The sequence below is a fragment of the Pongo pygmaeus genome, chromosome 11 (genome assembly GCF_028885625.2).
Source record: "Pongo pygmaeus isolate AG05252 chromosome 11, NHGRI_mPonPyg2-v2.0_pri, whole genome shotgun sequence".
Lineage (NCBI taxonomy): Eukaryota > Metazoa > Chordata > Mammalia > Primates > Hominidae > Pongo > Pongo pygmaeus.
This window is the reverse complement of record NC_072384.2, coordinates 75,587,739-75,605,854: the sequence shown is the minus strand read 5'-3', so window position 1 is coordinate 75,605,854 and position 18,116 is coordinate 75,587,739. Positions and strand designations below refer to the sequence as shown.

Here is an 18,116-nt window from a genome sequence, read left to right as displayed (position 1 = left end):
GGCCAACATGGCGAAACCTCGTCTCTACTAAAAATACAAAAATTAGCTGGGTGTGGTGACACGCATCTGTAATCCTAGCTACTTGGGAGCCTGAGGCAGAGAATCGCTTGAACCCGGGAGGTGGAGGCTGCAGTGAGCCGAAACCACTCACTCCAGCCTGGGTGACAGAGTGAGACTCCATCTAAACCAAAACAAAACAAAAGTACAAATTCAGTTCCCCAGTTGCACAAGCAACATTTTAAGTGCTCATTTATCACATAGGGTTTAGTGGCTACTATTATGCTGACATAGACCATTTTCATCGTTACATAAAGTTTTACTGCACAACACTGCTAAAACATCAAAAGTCTAATGTGTAGAGATCAGGGATTTGTTTCTTTGATATTCCATGTAGTTTGTTGATTTGGGGATGTATTTTATTATGCCCTCTTTCTACCTCTGTTCCTAGTTTTTTGTGTTTTTTTTTCTAACTCTAAAGTGATAGTATAAACATCTCCTTTACATCAGAGAAGTCAACTTGCTTATTTTGAGAATTTATCATAATTTTGAAATAGGAAAATATTTTAGTTTCATTAAACCAAGGCAAAGCTAATAAATCATTCATCTAAGTACCTACCTCTTAAATGTTGAATTGAGTGTTTAATGAGGAATCTGTTAACTGCTATTGTGGCAGCATATTTTTAACTCAGTAAATGTGCTTTGGGTTGCATTTTAAAATAAATGTCCTTTGGAATGAATATGACATTTAATGAATCTAAGTGGTCATCAGTGGTCACTGAGTAAGAAAAGGTTCTTTTCCAATTTTTGCAAAAGCATTTTATCCTACACATTAGGTAATTTGTCATTACTATGGCTGTCTTGTACTAAAGTTCAACTTTTTCTGATGTTGAACTAGCTGTAACTGCTAGTGATACTTTACTAGCGATTATATTTTAAGTTAAACCCATGTATTAAGTTATAAAGTGACTTGAGTGCATGGTAAATAAAACGCTACAATAATGAAGTGATTTAATTATAGTCCCTAGTGTGAACATAGAACTCAGTAAAATTTTTACTTAAATTCTGTGCTCAGTTTTTTCCTCTAAAGTTGTTTGAGTCTAAGTAAAAAAGAGGTGAGGGTTATCTTTTAAAGTCATTTGAGCAAATTCCATGGCTGTTCTCCCAGTTAGTGAGTTTTCACTGCATTTGCAGCAAGCTAATTGCTTCTGCTAATAAATAATCTAAAATCGATGCTGACAGCAGTTAATTGGCACAGAGATTTTATTTTGTAAAGCTCTTGGCTAACGACCTTCTTTAAATTAATAGCATTAAGTGCTATGAGGAAATAAATCTGAGGAATTGCCTGTCATTTGCTTGTCATGTCTAATAACTTCCAATAATGATGGCTGATAGATTTTTGCACGTTCCATTATTGAAGTTGGTGCATGTAATTATTCTCCTCATTATATGTAAACAATTAGCAATATTTGGTATTTCCTTGCAGTAAAGCTGTTAAGTACAAGTAACACATTAGAGGTTAGAAGCCATTTTAAAATCTGGATTTTAATTATTCGAATGTAGGAAGTCTTTCATTCTATTTGGATATATTAAGGGTATTTAAACCATTTTGAATAGGACTTATACAAATAAGTAGTGTGTGTTTTGAAATGTGACAATTTATGGAAATTTTTGTTTGTAGCTTGAAGAAGTAATGGAAAAAGAAACTTACAAGACGGCTAAATTAATTCTTGAAAGGTTTGATCCGGACTCAAAGAAAGCAAAGGTAAGACTGTGATATCACTACTATTTTATTATAAGTTACAGATTGTAATAGGTCACTGTAATAACATTATTATAATTGACAGGAGTGTGAGCCGCCATCTGCTGGAGGAGCTGTAACTGCAAGACCTGGACAAGGTAAATAACTTTGTAGAAACTGCTGCTGCTGTTGGAAAGATCCATATTTACCCAAGTGAGTTCAAAAGTGTGTTGGAGGTGTGCAAAAACTTATGTAGAATGCTTTTGTGTAAATTTATATTTGGTAATTTGGGATATGACTTAGGGTGGATGGCAATAATTTTATTTCATTTTGATTTTATGGGAATATGTTAAGTTAGGATATCAAATATGTGTTGAGATTAAATATATCATTGGTTTTAATCTTTTAAAATTTAAGTAATTTCATCAATATTTTGTAAATATTTCCCACTTTCAAATAATAGTCTCTTGGAATATCTGTTATTATGAAAATCCTTACATTTTTATGTTTTATTTTTGAAAAATGTTATGATTTCTGCAAAATTTTGTTTTTTCTAAAATAACACTTTAGAATAAAATAATTTAGAAATAAGAAAAATGAAAATTGAATTATTGCTATATAATGTTAACTATTTTTGAGGTTGTATTACCATATTATTAATGAAGTCATTACTATTACATCATTAAATGTTATATAAAATTTTAACAGTCATTATATTAAGTGGTTGCATAAAATATTCTCAAGACCGGCATGGGAAAAGATATTCTGAGTTTGCAATGGCTTTTGTCTTTGGTCTTTTCTTTAATAATATAGTTTGTAAGGGTTTTGTTGCAATATAGAATATGTTACTTTTAAAAATTTAACTTCAATTTTTGCAACCCCCCAGAATTATAACCTGCTTTGTAAAGGTAGGACGACATTTAGACCTTTGAAAGGAAATCTTTTTATAAGTATTCACAAAGATCGTGGATATTAAATAAGTCATAATAGGTTTAGGTTTTCCAATTGGCAGGGCTATATGGGAAGAATTCCTTCTACCTCCACATTTTCCATAATTAGGATTTTGGTTCATAGAAATGTTAACCTATTTTTTTTTTATTTTGAAGCCTTCACTTTTGCAAAAAGTAAAAGTTCACATATGATTAAAATGAATTAGGCATATATACTTGCAATGAAACTCCTACTTTCATAACCAGTTTAAATTTTTCTACGATGTATATACTTTCTAGTAAATACAAAAACATTTTTTGGCCTATAAAGCAGATTTCTATAATTTCTAAAGCATTTTGTATAACTGGTACTAATTTTTCAAGAATATCTATGTCTGTCTGTCTATCTATCTATCCATCTATCTATCTATCAATCAAGAGACAAAGTCTGGCTCTGTCCCCCAGGCTGGAGTGCAGTGGCACAATCTCAGTTCACTGCAACCTTGGCTTCCCCGGTTCAAGTGGTCCTCCCGCCTCAGCCTCCCAAGTAGCTGGGATTACAAGCATGTGTCACCACACCTAGCTAATGTTTGTATTTTTAGTAGAGATGGGGTTTCACCATGTTGGCTCAGCTGGTCTTGAACTTCTGACCTCAAGTGATCTGCCCACCTCGGCCTCCCAAAGTGTTGGGATTACAGGCCTGAGCCACCATGCTCAGCCAAGAATATTTTTTAGTTAAACTCTTAGAAGCAGAGAGTAGAAATATTATTTCTAGGGGTGGAGAGCAGGGATGGGAGAAATGGGGAAATGTTAGTCAAAGGATACAAAATTTCAATTATTTAGGTGAATAACTTCAGGAGATTTAAGTACAGCATGGTGACAATACTAATACTGTGTTGTATACTTGAAATTTGCTAAGAAAGTAGATCTTGTGTTCTCAACACACACACACACACGCACAGACACACACATAAAGGTAACTGAGTTTTTGGATTTGTTAATTAGCTTGACTATAGTAATCTTTTCCCAATGTATAAAATACTTTAAAAATGACCTTAGTGGATGTATTTTTAAAATGTGATATTTTGTAGAAAGCTGTTGCTATTAGTTTTTACTAATGTATGTTCTGTCTTATTAAAGAACAAAACTATGATCCCCTTTACTAACATTCTTAAGTATTTATTGATATTTAGGCAACATAATTATTTTAAAAATCTAAATTTATCTTTTCTTAGTAACGTTTGAAACCCAAATAATTTTTTTCCTTTTGATGTCTTATTGAAATTATAGAAAAATGATTGCTGATCTCTCTAGCAATCATTTTTCTATAATGCATGCTTTGGATTCCTGTGACATTGCTTTTGGATATTCTTTTAGGAAGAATTAACATTTAGCTATAATATTGAATAACTGTTATGTGCAGACAATATGGGAATAAAGAAATAAATGTAACATGGTTTTTGACCTTAAGCTTATGACCTAATTTTTTTATTTTAAAAAATACTTCTTCTGGTGTACATTATTGTAGTGTTCTTTGTTCTTCCAAGTATGTAGTAATTAATTGCTGTTTGGAATTTTTTCTTAACTTTAAAAAAGTTCTAAATTATATCCCAGCTTTATTCTACTTTTTGAGAATTATACTTCAGTTTTGTGTTTAATTTACTCATGTTGAATATCTCTTAGTTCCTATCATTTCTATAGGTGACTTAGTCATTAACTTTGTTGAATTTCCATCTTTCCGTGAATTTGAAGTCAGGTCTTTATTTTTTTGCTGAACCACTGTTCTCTGTTTTACTTTCTTATTGTTTTTAGAATTTAGCGTGTTTCTAAACTTAAACAATAGAAAGTGGAAAACAAATACTAAAAGATATATGTATGTACCTATGTGCCCTTGAAAAGATCTTTCCAAAATGAATCTGATTGTGATATCCTTATCTTAGTAACTCTCCTGCATGATTGCTGAACCAGAACTTTCATTCATGTGTACTAGGCATCTTTCTTTTTATTTTTTGTTATTAAGTTGTTCATGATGAATATTACTGATTATACATTTTGGGGATATCTTTGATTTGCTGAGGTTTAACACTGAAAGGAGTATCATGTTTACCAGACAATTACCCTCAACTAACCTAGTCCCTACACTCTCACCCCTTAATAGACTTTATTTTTAAGAATAATTTTAGATGTATACAAAAATAGCAAAGATAATATAAACACTCCCACCTACTCCTGTGCTGAGTTTCTCTTATATTAACATGTGGTACATTTGTTACACTTTGATACTTTATTGTTAACTAAAGTCCATAGTTTATTCATATTTCCTTAGTTTTTATCTGATGTCTTTTTATTTCTAGGATCCCATCCAGATACAACATTACATTCTGTTGTCTTGTCTTCTTAGGCTTCTTTTGGCTCTGACGGTTTCTCAGACTTTCCTTGTTTTTGATGACTTTGACAGTTTTGCCCCAGCTCTTTTCTATAAGGAATTTTTATCTATGGGTGCTTAATCTTAGAAAATCAGGGCCATCACTTGATATGAAGGAATAACCAAACATAAAAGTAAACATATGTATATATACACATTAAATGGAATTATTTTCTGCTTAGATGCTTAGTATTCTAGTTCTGTAGAAATTATAGACTGGGAGATGGAAAGACTTAATGTCTTTAGTATATTAAAATGTAATAGTTTGGATGTAAGTGAAAAATAGAATTTGTCACAGTGTAAATTCCTGAATAATTTCTATAGATTTCTAAAGAAATCTAGATATTTGGAGCTGGTGAAAATTAAACTTGTCTTTAAGGTTTTAATTGGTATACAGAACTAAATTTCATTTTTATGCAGTACTGTCTGATTTATTCTTTTTTTTTTTTCAATAAATGTTTACTGAGTGCTATCTGCCAGGTACATTTTAGGCCCTGGTGATACAGCAGTGAACAAAACAGGTAAAAACGTTTCTCTCCCTTTGTGGGGAGTGAGGAGATAGATAGACAGTAAATTACTGTTAGGAGAAAATAAAGAAAGGATGGTGAATAGGGAGTACCTTGAGTGAGGGCAGGTTGAAATTTAAAACAGGATCGTCAGGGAACACCTCATTGATAAGGTGACATTTGATGAAAGAAATGAGAGTATGAGCCATTTAGATACCTGAGGGAAGCACATTCCAGATAGAGGAATCAGTAAGTGCAAAGACCCTGAGTGAAGAGCATGTCTGTAGAACAGCAGGGAGGCCTGTATGACTGGACTAGACTGAGCAAGGGGGAGAGTAGGAAGAGTGGCAGTGAGAAAAGTAACAAGGGAGCATCTCATGTAGGTCCTTTGTAGAATGTGGACCATTGCAAAAACTTCAGTTCTCAATTAGGTTTTTTTTTTTCTAAGAAATTTTGTTTTGTTTTGAGCAGAGTATTGACATGGTCTCAATGATGTCTTAAAAGGAAGTCTACTGTATTGAGAAGAGGCTGCAGAGGGAGCAAAAGTGAAAGCAGGAAGATTAATTAGGACGCTACTGCAGTAATGTAGGAAAGTATTTGATGATGGCTTAGACCAGGGATATCCAATCCCTAGGCTACACTGGAAGAATTGTCTTGAGCTACATATAAAATACACTAACACTAATGATAGCTGATGCTAAAAAAAAAAAAAAAATCTCATTATGTTTTAAGAAAATTTACAAATTTGTGTTTGGTTACATGCAAAGCCATCCTGGGCCACAAGCAGCTTGTGGGCCATGGGTTGGACAAGCTTGGTTTAGACCTTGGTTAGTAATATTGGAGGTGGTTTTTAAAAATAATTAACTAGGCCAGGCATGGTGGCTCACACCTGTAATCCCAGCACTTTGGGAGCGGGCGGATGACTTGAGGTCAAGAGTTCAAGACCAGCCTGGCCAACATGGTGAAACCCCGTCTCTACTAAAAATACAAAAATTAGCCAAGTGTGGTGGTGGGTACCTGTAATCCCGCTACTCGGGAAGCTGAGGCAGGAGAATCACTTGAACCCGGGAGGTGGAGTTTGCAGTGAACTGAGATTGTGCCATTGCACTCCATCCTGGGCAACAGAGCAAGACTGTGTCTCAAAAACAAACAAACTAATTTTTTATATTTTTTAAAACTGAATTTCCTCTTTCTCTTCACCCCAGCTTAAGGTGGTTTATGAAATAGTCAGATTCTGTATATATTTTTAAAATAGAGCCCAAAAGATTTATTGATGCATTGGTTATGGAGTCAAAGAAGGGGAGGAGTCAAGGATGACCTTAAAGATTTTGGCCTGAGTAACTGGAAAGATGGATTTGCTATTTACTGAGATGGTGGAAAGTGCCTTTTTGGAGGGGGTCTGAGATGGAGTGGTGAAGAACAGGGTTGATTTTGGACATGTTATGTTTGAGATACCTATTAGACATCCAACTAGAGATTTCAAGAAAGCAATCGAATACGTGTCTGGCAAACAGTAATTACCTGGGCTGGAGATACAAGTTTGGGTGTCATTAGTATGTGGATAGCATTAAAACAGACTGGATGAGGCTACCAAGGAAGTTACTACAGAGGAAGAAGATGAGAGGACCAAGGGTCATGCTTTAGCATACTCTTGCATTAAGATGTTAGGATAAGGAAGAAGAACCAGGAACAGAGACTGAGAAGAAGTGGCCAGTGACATGGGTAGCCCAGGAGAGTATGGAGCCTGGACACTAAGTGAAGAGAGTGTTTCAAGGTAGTGATCATCTGTGACAAATACTGCTGCCGAGTAAGTTGAGGGTTGAGAATTGACCACTGATTATAGCAATAAGGAGGCCCTTGGTGACCTTGAAAAGAACAGTTTTAGTGAAAGGATGGGAGCAAAAGCCTGGTTAGAAAGGATGGGAGTAGAATAGTTACATACAATGAGAAGAGACAACTCTTGAGTAAAAGGGAGTAGAGAAATGGGTAATTGGAGGGGCAAGCATTTCTTGAGTGCAGGCGAGCTTACTGTATGAGAGAAAAGATAGCATGTTTGTGTGTTACTGCAAATCGCCCAGAAGACGTGAAATATTTTTTTTTTTTTTAAAAGAAGAAAAGAGGTTTAATTGACTCACAGTTCTGCAGGTTGTACAGGCAGCATGGCTGGGAGGCCTTAGGAAACCTACAATCATGGCGGAAGGGTGAAGGGGAAGCAAGTATGCCCTACATGGAGGAGTAGGAGAGACAGCACAAAAGAGTAAGTGCTACACACTTCTAAACAAACAGGTCTCATGAGAACTCACTTGCTGTCACGAGAACAGCAAGGAGGAAATCCATCCCCATGATCCAATCACCTCCCACCAGGTCCCTCCCCAAACATTGGGAATTATAATTCGACATGAGATTTGGATGGGGACAGAGAGCCAAGCCATATCAGCGTTTATGTTTCATTTTGTCTATCTGGCTTGATTGACCATTGTAGCAGGGATGGTATGTATATTGGAAAATGCATCAGGCAGGTGTAAGTAATCTCTGTTTTCTTGGGATTTTAGTAAAGTTATTAAATAGAAGACATCATGCATCACTTTAGTCTGCAATAGTGTATTTTTTTTGCTATAATTCAATTTTATTTATTTTATTATACTTTAAGTTCTAGGGTACATGTGCACAATGTGCAGGTTTGTTACATATGTATACATGTAACATGTTGGTGTGCTGCACCCATTAACTCATCATTTACATTGGGTTGTTCTCTTAATGCCATCCCTCCCCCTTCCCCACACCTCACGACAGCCCCTGGTGTGCGATGTTCCCCACCCTGTGTCCAAGTGTTCTCATTGCTCAAATCCCACCTGTGAGTGAGAACATGTGGTGTTTGGTTTTCTGTCCTTGTGATAGTTTGCTCAGAATGATGGTTTCCAGCTTCATCCATGTCCCTACAAAGGACATGAACTCATCCTTTTTTATGGCTGCATAGTATTCTATGGTGTATATGTGCCACATTTTCTTAATCCAGTTTATCATTGATGGACATTTGGGTTGGTTCCAAGTCTTTGCTATTGTGAATAGTGCCGCAGTAAACATACATGTGCATGTGTCTTTATAGTAGCATGATTTATAATTCTTTGGGTATATACCCAGTAATGGGATGGCTGGGTCAAATGGTATTTCTAGTTCTACATCATTGAGGAATCGCCACACTGTCTCCGACAATGGTTGAACTAGTTTACACTCCCACCAACAGTGTAAAAGTGTTCCTATTTCTCCACATTCTCTCCAGCACCTGTTGTTTCCTGACTTTTTAATGATCACCATTCTAACTGGTGTGAGATGGTACATCATTGTGGTTTTGATTTGCATTTCTCTGATGACCAGTGATGATGAGTATTTTTTCATGTGTCTGTTGGCTGCATAAATGTCTTTTGAGAAGTGTCTGTTCATATCGTTTGCCCACTTTTTGATGGGGTTGTTTGATTTTTTTCTTGTAAATTTGTTGAAGTTCTTTGTAGATTCTGGATATCTTTGTCAGATGGGTGGATTGCAAAAATTTTCTCCATTCTGTAGGTTGCCTGTTCACTCTGATGGTAGTTTCTTCGGCTGTGCAGAAGCTCTTTAGTTTAATTAGATCCCATTTGTCTATTGTGGCTTTTGTTGCCATTGCTTTTAGTGTTTTATTCATGAAGTCCTTGCCCATGCCTATGTTCTGAATGGTATTACCTAGGTTTTATTCTAGGTTTTTTATGGTTTTAGGTCTTACATTTAAGTCTTTAATCCATCTTGAATTAATTTTTGTATAAGGTGTAAGGAAGGGTTGCAGTTTCAGCTTTCTGCATATGGCTAGCCAGTTTTCCCAGCACCATTTATTAAATAGGGACTCTTCCCCATTTCTTATTTTTGTCAGGTTTGTCAAAGATCAGATGGTTGTAGATGTGTGGTGTTATTTCTGAGGCCTCTGCTCTGTTCCATTGGTCTATATATCTGTTTTGGTACGAGTACCATGCTGTTTTGGTTACTGTAGCCTTGTAGTATAGTTTGAAGTCAGGTAGTGTGATGCCTCCAGCTTTGTTCTTTTTGCTTAGGATTGTCTTGGCAATGCAGGCTCTTTTTTGGTTCATATGAACTTTAAAATAGTTTTTTCCAATTCTGTGAAGAAAGTCACTGGTAGCTTGATGGGGATGGCACTGAATCTATAAATTACCTTGGGCAGTATGGCCATTTTCACGATATTGATTCTTCCTATCCATGAGCATGGAATGTTCTTCTATTTGTTTGTGTCCTCTTTTATTTCGTTGAGTAGTGGTTTGTAGTTCTCCTTGAAGAGTTCATTCACATCCCTTGTAAGTTAGATTCCTAGGTATTTTATTCTCTTTGAAGCAATTGTGAATGGGAGTTCACTCATGATTTGGCTCTCTGTTTGTCTGTTAATGGTGTATAGGAATGCTTGTGATTTTTGCACATTGATTTTGTATCCTGAGACTTTGCTGAAATTGCTTATCATCTTAGGGAGATTTTGGGCTGAGACGATGGGGTTTTCTAAATACACAATCATGTCATCTGCAAAAAGGGACAATTTGACTTCCTCTTTTCCTAATTGAATACCCTTTATTTCTTTCTCCTGCCTAATTGCCCTGGCCAGAACTTCCAACCCTATGTTGAAGAGGAGTGGTGAGAGAGGGCATCCCTGTCTTGTGCCAGTTTTCAAAGGGAATGCTTCCAATTTTTGCCCATTCAGTATGATATTGGCTGTAGGTTTGTCATAAATAGCTCTTATTATTTTGAGACACATCCCATCAATACCTAGTTTATTGAGAGTTTTTAGCATGAAGGACTGTTGAATTTTGTCAAAGGCCTTTTGTGCATCTATTGAGATAATCATGTGGTTTTGGTCTTTGGTTCTGTTTGTGTGATGGATTATGTTTATTGATTTGCATATGTTGAACCAGCCTTGCATCCCAGGGATAAAGCCAACTTGATTGTCGTGGATAAGCTTTTTGATGTGCTGCTGGATTCAGTTCGCCAGTATTTTATTCAGGATTTTTGCATTGATGTTCATCAGGGATATTGGTCTAAAATTCTCTCTTTTTGTTGTGTCTCTGCCAGTATTTGGTATCAGGCTGATGCTGGCCTCATAAAATGAATTAGGGAGGATTCCCTCTTTTTGTATTGTTTGGAATAGTTTCAGAAGGAATGGTACCAGCTTCTCTTTGTACCTCTGGTAGAATTCAGCTCTGAATCCATTTGGTCCTGTAATTTTTTGGTTGGTAGGCTATTATTGCCTCAATTTCAGAGCCTGTTATTGGTCTATTCAGGGATTCAGCTTCTTCCTGGTTTAGTCTTGGGAGGGTGTATGTGTCCAGCAATTTATCCATTTCTTTTAGATTTTCTAGTTTATTTGCGTAAAGGTGTCTATAGTATTCTCTTATGGTAGTTTGTATTTCTGTGGGATCGGTGGTGATATCCCCTTTATCATATTTTATTGTGTCTATTTGATTCTTCTGTCTTTTCTTCTTTATTAGTCTTGCTAGTGGTCTATCTATTTTGCTGGTCTTTTCAAAAACCAGCTCCTGGAGTCATCGATTTTTTGAAGGGTTTTTTTTGTGTCTCTATCTCCTTCAGTTCTGCTCTGATCTTAGTTATTTCTTGCCTTCTGCTAGCTTTTGAATGTGTTTGCTCTTGCTTCTCTAGTTCTTTTAATTGTGTTGTTAGCGTGTTGATTTTAGATCTTCCCTGCTTTCTCTTGTAGGCATTTAGTGCTATGAATTTTCCTCTACACGCTGCTTTAAATGTGTCCCAGAGATTCTGATATGTTGTGTCTTTGTTCTCATTGGTTTCAAAGAACATCTTTATTTCTGCCTTCATTTCGTTATTTACCTAGTAGTCATTCAGGAGCAGGTTGTTCAGTTTCCATGTAGTTGTGTGGTTTTGAGTGAGATTCTTAATCCTGAGTTCTAATTTGATTGCACTGTGGTCTGAGAGACAGTTTGTTGTGATTTCTGTTCTTTTATATTTGCTGAGGAGTGCTTTATTTCCAACTATGTGGTCAATTTTGGAGTAAGTGCGATGTGATGCTGAGAAGAATGTATATTCTGTTGATTTGGGGTGGAGAGTTCTGTAGATGCCTATTAGGGCAGCTTGGTGCAGAGCTGAGTTCAAGTCCTGGTATCCTTGTTAACCTTCTGTCTCGTTGATCTGTCTAATGTTGACGGTGGGGTGTTAAAGTCTCCCATTATTGTGTGGGAGTGTAAGTCTCTTTGTAGGTCGCTAAGGACTTGCCTTATGAATCTGGATGCTCCTGTGTTGGGTGCATATATATTTAGGATAGTTAGCTCTTCTTGTTGAATTGACTCCTTTACCATTATGTAATGGCCTTCTTTGTCTCTTTTGATCTTTGTTGGTTTAAAGTCTGTTTTCTAACAGACTAGAATTGTAACCCCTGCTTTTTTTTTGTTTTCCATTTGCTTGGTAGGTCTTCCTCCATCCCTTTATTTTGAGCCTATATGTGTCTCTGCACGTGAGATCGGTTTCCTGAATACAGCACACTGATGGGTCTTGACTCTTTATCCAATTTGCCAGTCTGTGTCTTTTAATTGGGGCATTTAACCCATTTACTTTTAAGGTTAATATTGTTATGTGTGAATTTGATCCTGTCATTATGATGTTAGCTGGTTATTTTGCTCATTAGTTGATGCAGTTTCTTCCTAGCATCGATAGTCTTTACAATTTGGCATGTTTTTGCAGTGGCTGGTACCGTTAGTTCCTTTCCGTGTTTAGTGCTTCCTTCAGGAGCTCTTGTAAGGCAGGCCTGGTGGTGACAAAATCTCTCAGCATTTGCTTGTCTATAAAGGATATTATTTCTCCTTCACTTATGAAGCTTAGTTTGGCTGGATATGAAATTCTGGGTTGAAAATTCTTTTCTTTAAGAATGTTGAATATTGACCCCCACTCTCTTCTGTCTTGTAGAGTTTCTGCTGAGAGATCTGCTGTTAGTCTGTTGGGCTTCCCTTTGTGGGTAACTCGACCTTTCTCTCTGGCTGCGCTTAACATTTTTTCCTTCATTTCAACCTTGGTGAATTTGACAGTTATGTGTCTTGGGGTTGCTCTTGTCAAGGAGTATCTTTGTGGTGTTCTCTGTATTTCCTGGATTTGAATGTTGGCCTGCCTTGCTAGGTTGGGAAAGTTCTCCTGGATAATATCCTGAAGAGTGTTTTCCAGCTTGGTTCCATCCTCCCCGTCACTTTCAGGTACACCAATCAAACGTAGATTTGGTCTTTTCACATAATCCCATATTTCTTGGATGCTTTGTTCATTTCTTTATACTCTTTTTTCTCTAAACTTCTCTTCTTGCTTCATTTCATTCATTTGATCTTCAATCACTGATACCCTTTCTTCTATTTGATCAAATCGGCTACTGAAGCTTGTGCATGCATCATGTAGTTCTCGTGCCATGGTTTTTGGCTCCATCAGGTCCTTTAAGATCTTCTCTATGCTGTTTATTCTAGTTAGCCATTTGTCTAATCTTTTTTCAAGGTTTTTAGCTTCCTTGCGATGGGTTTGAACATCCTCCCTTAGCTTGGAGAAGTTTGTTATTACTGACCTTCTGAAACCTTCTTTTCTCAACTTGTCAAAGTTGTTCTCCATCCAGCTTTGTTCCTTTCCTGGCAAGCAGCTGCGATCCTTTGGAAGAGAAGAGGTGCTCTGGTTTTTAGAATTTTCAGCTTTCCTGCTCTGGTTTCTCCCCATCTTTGTGGTTTTATCTACCTTTGATATTTGATGATGGTGACCTATAGATGGGGTTTTGGTATGACCTATAGATGGGGTTTTTGTTGATGTTGATGCTATTCCTTTCTGTTTGTTAGTTTTCCTTCTAACAGTCAGGACCCTCAGCTGCAGGTCTGTTGCAGTTTGCTGGAGGTCCACTCCAGACCATGTTTGCCTGGATATCACCAGTGGAGGCTGCAGAGCAGCAAATATTGTTGCCTGATCCTTCCTCTGGATGCTTCGTCTCAGAGGGGCACCCGGCTGTATAAGGTGTCAGTCGGCCCCTACTGGCAGGTGTCTCCCAGTTAGGCTACACAGTGGTCAGGGACCCACTTGAGGAGGCAGTCTGTCTGTTCTCAGAGCTCAAACGCCATGCTGGGAGAACCAGTGCTCTCTTCACAGCTGTCAGACAGGGACGTTTAAGTCTAGAAGTTTCTGCTGCCTTTTGTTCAGCTATGCCCTGCCCCCAGAGGTGGAATCTACAGAGGCAGGCAGGCCTGGTTGAGCTGAGGTGGGCTCCACCCAGTTTGAGTTTCCTGGCCCCTTTGTTTACCTACTCAACCCTCAGCAATGGCAGATGCCCCTCCCCCACCCCAGGCTGCTGCCTTGCAGTTCAATCTCAGACTGCTGTGCCAGCAGTGAGCAAGGCTCCTTGGGCGTAGGATCCGCCAAACCAGGCACGGGATATAATCCCCTGGTGTGTGGTTTGCTCAGACTGTTGGAAAAGCGCAGTATTAGGGCGGGAGTGTACCAATTTTCCAGGTAGTGTCTGTGACGGCTTCCCTTGGCTTGGAAAGGGAAATCTCCTGACCTCTTGCACTTCCCAGGTGAGGCGATGCCCCGCCCTGCTTCAGCTCATCCTCCGTGGGCTGCACCCACTGTCCAGCCAGTCCCAATGAGATGAACCAGGTACCTTAGTTGGAAATCCAGAAATCACCCGTCTTCTGTGTTGATCGTGCTGGGAGCTGCAGACTGGAGCTGTTCCTATTCACCCATCTTGGAATGATCTGCAATAGTATCCATGTGGAATAATTAATGATGGAGGAGAGAGTAGGGAGAATTGATTTGGAACTGTCCATGACTAGGCAAGAGGGGATGTGATCTAGTATACAAGTGGAGAAGTCAGCTTTTGACAAGTGTGTGATAGCTCATCTTTAGCAATGGGGAAAGTCTGAGAACATGGGAAGATATAAGTAGGTGGTTGGGTTCTTTTTTTGAGATGTTTTCTTTTTTTGAGATGAAGTCTCACTTTATCACCTAGGCTGGAGTGCAGTGGCATGATCTTGGCTCGCTGCAACCTCTGCCTCCTAGGTTCAAGTGATTCTCCTGCCTCAGCCTCCTGAGTAGCTGAGTTTACAGGTGCTCACCATGACACCCGGCTAATTTTTGTAGTTTTAGTAGATATGGGGTTTCACCATGTCAGCCAGGCAGGTCTCAAACTCTTGACCTCAAATGATCTGCCCACCTCAGCCTCCCAAAGTTTTGGGATTATAGGTGTGAGCTACTGCGCCCAGCCAATTTTCTGATTGTGTCTCTATTTTCTTTGTGAGGATGAGGTTGGGGGAGATAATGTTGGAGGCTTGAAGAAAAGATATGGAATAATGCCAGGGGACTCTAAAGGCTACTTAAAATGAATAGTCATAAATTTAATGCAGGATTCTGTGTGCTTTTCCAGTTACAGTCACCCGTGTAGGTGCCAGCATGGAGTAGGCAAATGGTTGGTTTTAACCAGGGTTGGGGTTTTGCCTAATGTATTAGATAATTTGATAAGGGGGCCAGGAGCTGAAGTTGTTTGTAGGGGAGCCATTATCACAATGGATTATGGAATTTAAGATGATTATGAGGGAAATAAAGACATGAGTGGTAGTGATGGACAGTCAAAAGGTGTTGGTAGTATTAATACAGGAATCCACAAACCGCAGCCTGCAAATGTGGGCCAAGACCTGTGTTTTATGGCTCTTCAGCTTAGAATGTTTTCACATTTTCAAAGCATTCTAAAAAATAAAGAGTAAGAATAGGCAACAGGACCTTGTGTGGTCTGCAAAGCCTGAAATGTTTATTATGTGGCTCTTTCCAAAAATGTTCACTGACCTATTAATAATTAATAATTAACGGGTTATAGATCTTGCAGTTGGAGGAGGTAAGCTGAGAGGTTAGTGGTTGGAGAACAGGATGCTTAAACCTGAGAGGGGATCAGTTATTTCTGGTTGCAAAGTTATAGGAATAGGTTATCACCATAGGGGTGAATGATTGAAATAGGGAGAATGATCAGATTTTTGGAGGATGCCCTAAAAATGAATCTTTTTTTTTTTTTTTTTTTTTTTGAAGACATGGTCTCACTGTCACCCAGGCTGGAGTGCAGTGGTGTCATCATAGCTTACTACGACCTCAACATCCTGGGGTCCAGCCATCCTCCCACCTCAGCCTCCTGAGTAGCTGGGACTACAAGTATGTACCACCGTGCCCAGCTAATTTTTTAACTTTTTGTAGAGATGGGGTTTCACTATGTTGCCCAGGCTGGTCTCGAACTCCTGGGCTCAAGCGATCCATCAGCCTCGGCCTCCCAAAGTGCTAGGATTACAGGCCTTAATCACCACGCCCAGCCTAAAAACAAATCCTTAACTGACCCTCCTATTGTTTTCTAGGAGGAAACCACCTATACATTTTCTTTTGCCTTTTGTACTCAACCCTGCACCTTTACTAATGAAATGTAATAAAAGAAAAGTCAATTGTATCTTGCCACAGCTAAATTCAAAATCAGTTATTTTTGCAGGGACATGGTTTTAGCAAATAGAGTACAACTTCTTATTTCAGTAGGTTTTAGAGTTTACTCACTTGTGTTCCAGAGCATGTATTGAAAATTAAAGTAGAAATTATAGATCTTTTTTTGATCTTTATACCAAATGGAGAAATACTTTATATTTTGCTGTTTTGGGGGAATGTGTTTGATTAAGAGAATCTGAAAAATGCCTTATAAAATAATAAATTCACCTTAATAAATTTGCCTTATAAGAAATTTGGATGTTCTTTACGTAAATATCAAATTTATACTGTTACAATTGTTTAGTATATAACAAACCATCCTAAAATTTAGTGATTTAACACAACATTCTTTCTTTGCTCATGAAATTTGCAATTTGGCTAGGGTTTGTTGGAGACAGCTTATCTGTGTCTCACATCAGTTAGAGCTACTGTACTGAGCTAGAGGATCTACTATCAAGGTGGTTTAAAACAACTGGCAAGTTGGTGCTGGCTGTTGTTTCCAAGTGGGTGCTGGCTGTTGTTTCCTCTCCACATGGACTTCTCTCTCGGGTCACTTGAACTTACTCTTCCCTGGTGGCAGGTTCCAAGACCAAGGAGCATAGGAGACAAAAAGTCCTGGATTCTGGCACAACTTTGTTCTCTTTGTCAAAGTCAGAGTACAATTTCAAGGGGAGGGTACACAGACACCCTCTGCTCTCATTTGTTGAAAGGAGAATCAAAGGATTTTGGAGTCTTATTTTAAAACTGCCACATGGACTTTAATATAGATAACAAAGGCATTTCTATCCCAATCCAGTTTTCATTGTTTGTCTCAAATGCCATCATCACTGTAAACCCTTTCTTCAGCCCATCTAGATGACTAAGTTGTCAGTCCTCACTTCTTGTGAAGTCCTCACTTCACTCTATAGTACTTTGTTGGCTCCCATTATATGGCATTTAGCTTGTATTAGAATATTTAGTGAGTTTGTTTTTCTTGTCTTAAAGATAGCTTGCTACCTCTATATGCAACTCTGAATCCCCTTCAATGTGCTTATACTGGTGTTTTACTCTTAGTGGTTGCTTAATAAATGAGTTGAAGAAAATAAAAGTAAACATTTATTTTGGCATTGCTTTATTTTGTTTAAATGTTATAAAATAGTAATTTACCAAATAGGACCTTGGTGAACTGCAAGGTTCATGTTGTTTAATGTTGAGATTGCTGGAAGTTAGGCCAGATCAAAAATAAATTATTAAGGTGATAAAGGAAAGTAAATGTTAAGACAAAGAACTATAAAGCAAAATGTATTTTTAATTTGAAAAGCAGAACAAAAGAATAAACTCAACTAAAGGCTGGCAAGTGGTATATATTATTATTAATAGAAAACTTTCTGCTTAAAGATAGCTTTTTTGTATGGACTCCTGAAGTTAAGCTGAGATTCTAAATGCAGCAGGCTAATTAGCAATCTTAATTCTATCTGCAATCTTTATCTGCCTTGCATGTAACATATTTACAGAATGGACAGGAAGATGGGGACATTTTTGAGAGGCCATTTTCCTGTTTATCACTCCAAATAAGTTGGGTAATAGGCAGTTGGAAATTTAACATTGAAATGCAAGAGGAAAATAGATTGATTTCATAGGTGTTTATTAAGCTCATGCTCTGTACCAGTTACCTTTCCCACATCATGTGTCTGCAGAGATGTAGTTTGTGCTTATTAGCTTTTGATTAAAAGGGGTATACACATGTAATAAACAGTATGCTAAGGACCAAAATGAAGATAGGTATGAATTACAATGCATTATAACTTTTAATAATAATTTGATGTGAGAATAGGATTGAAAAAGTACTCTTCAGATAAAGGATTTACTCCATGTGCAAGGACTGGAAGAGAGAAACGACTTGGCACCTCGAGGCACTACAAATACTGCCATATCCCTGAAAAAGGAAGGTAGGGTTCATATGAAAGAGGAATCAAATTATGAAGGGCTTTTTCTGCATCATTATATAGTATAGTTCT

The 18,116-nt window shown here is 37.7% G+C and overlaps 1 protein-coding gene across 2 annotated transcripts in view; it reads left to right on the top strand.

Annotated features, from left to right (window-relative positions):
- LNPK (lunapark, ER junction formation factor) overlaps nucleotides 1-18,116 on the top strand; it is an 80,393-nt gene that overhangs the window by 36,145 nt on the left and 26,132 nt on the right. For both annotated transcript variants that reach the window (XM_054477783.2, XM_054477781.2), the window contains exons 7-8: nucleotides 1,679-1,762; nucleotides 1,845-1,896. In XM_054477783.2, coding sequence (XP_054333758.1) covers nucleotides 1,679-1,762; nucleotides 1,845-1,896 — 136 coding nt within the window. The remainder of the gene's footprint in view (nucleotides 1-1,678; nucleotides 1,763-1,844; nucleotides 1,897-18,116) is intronic.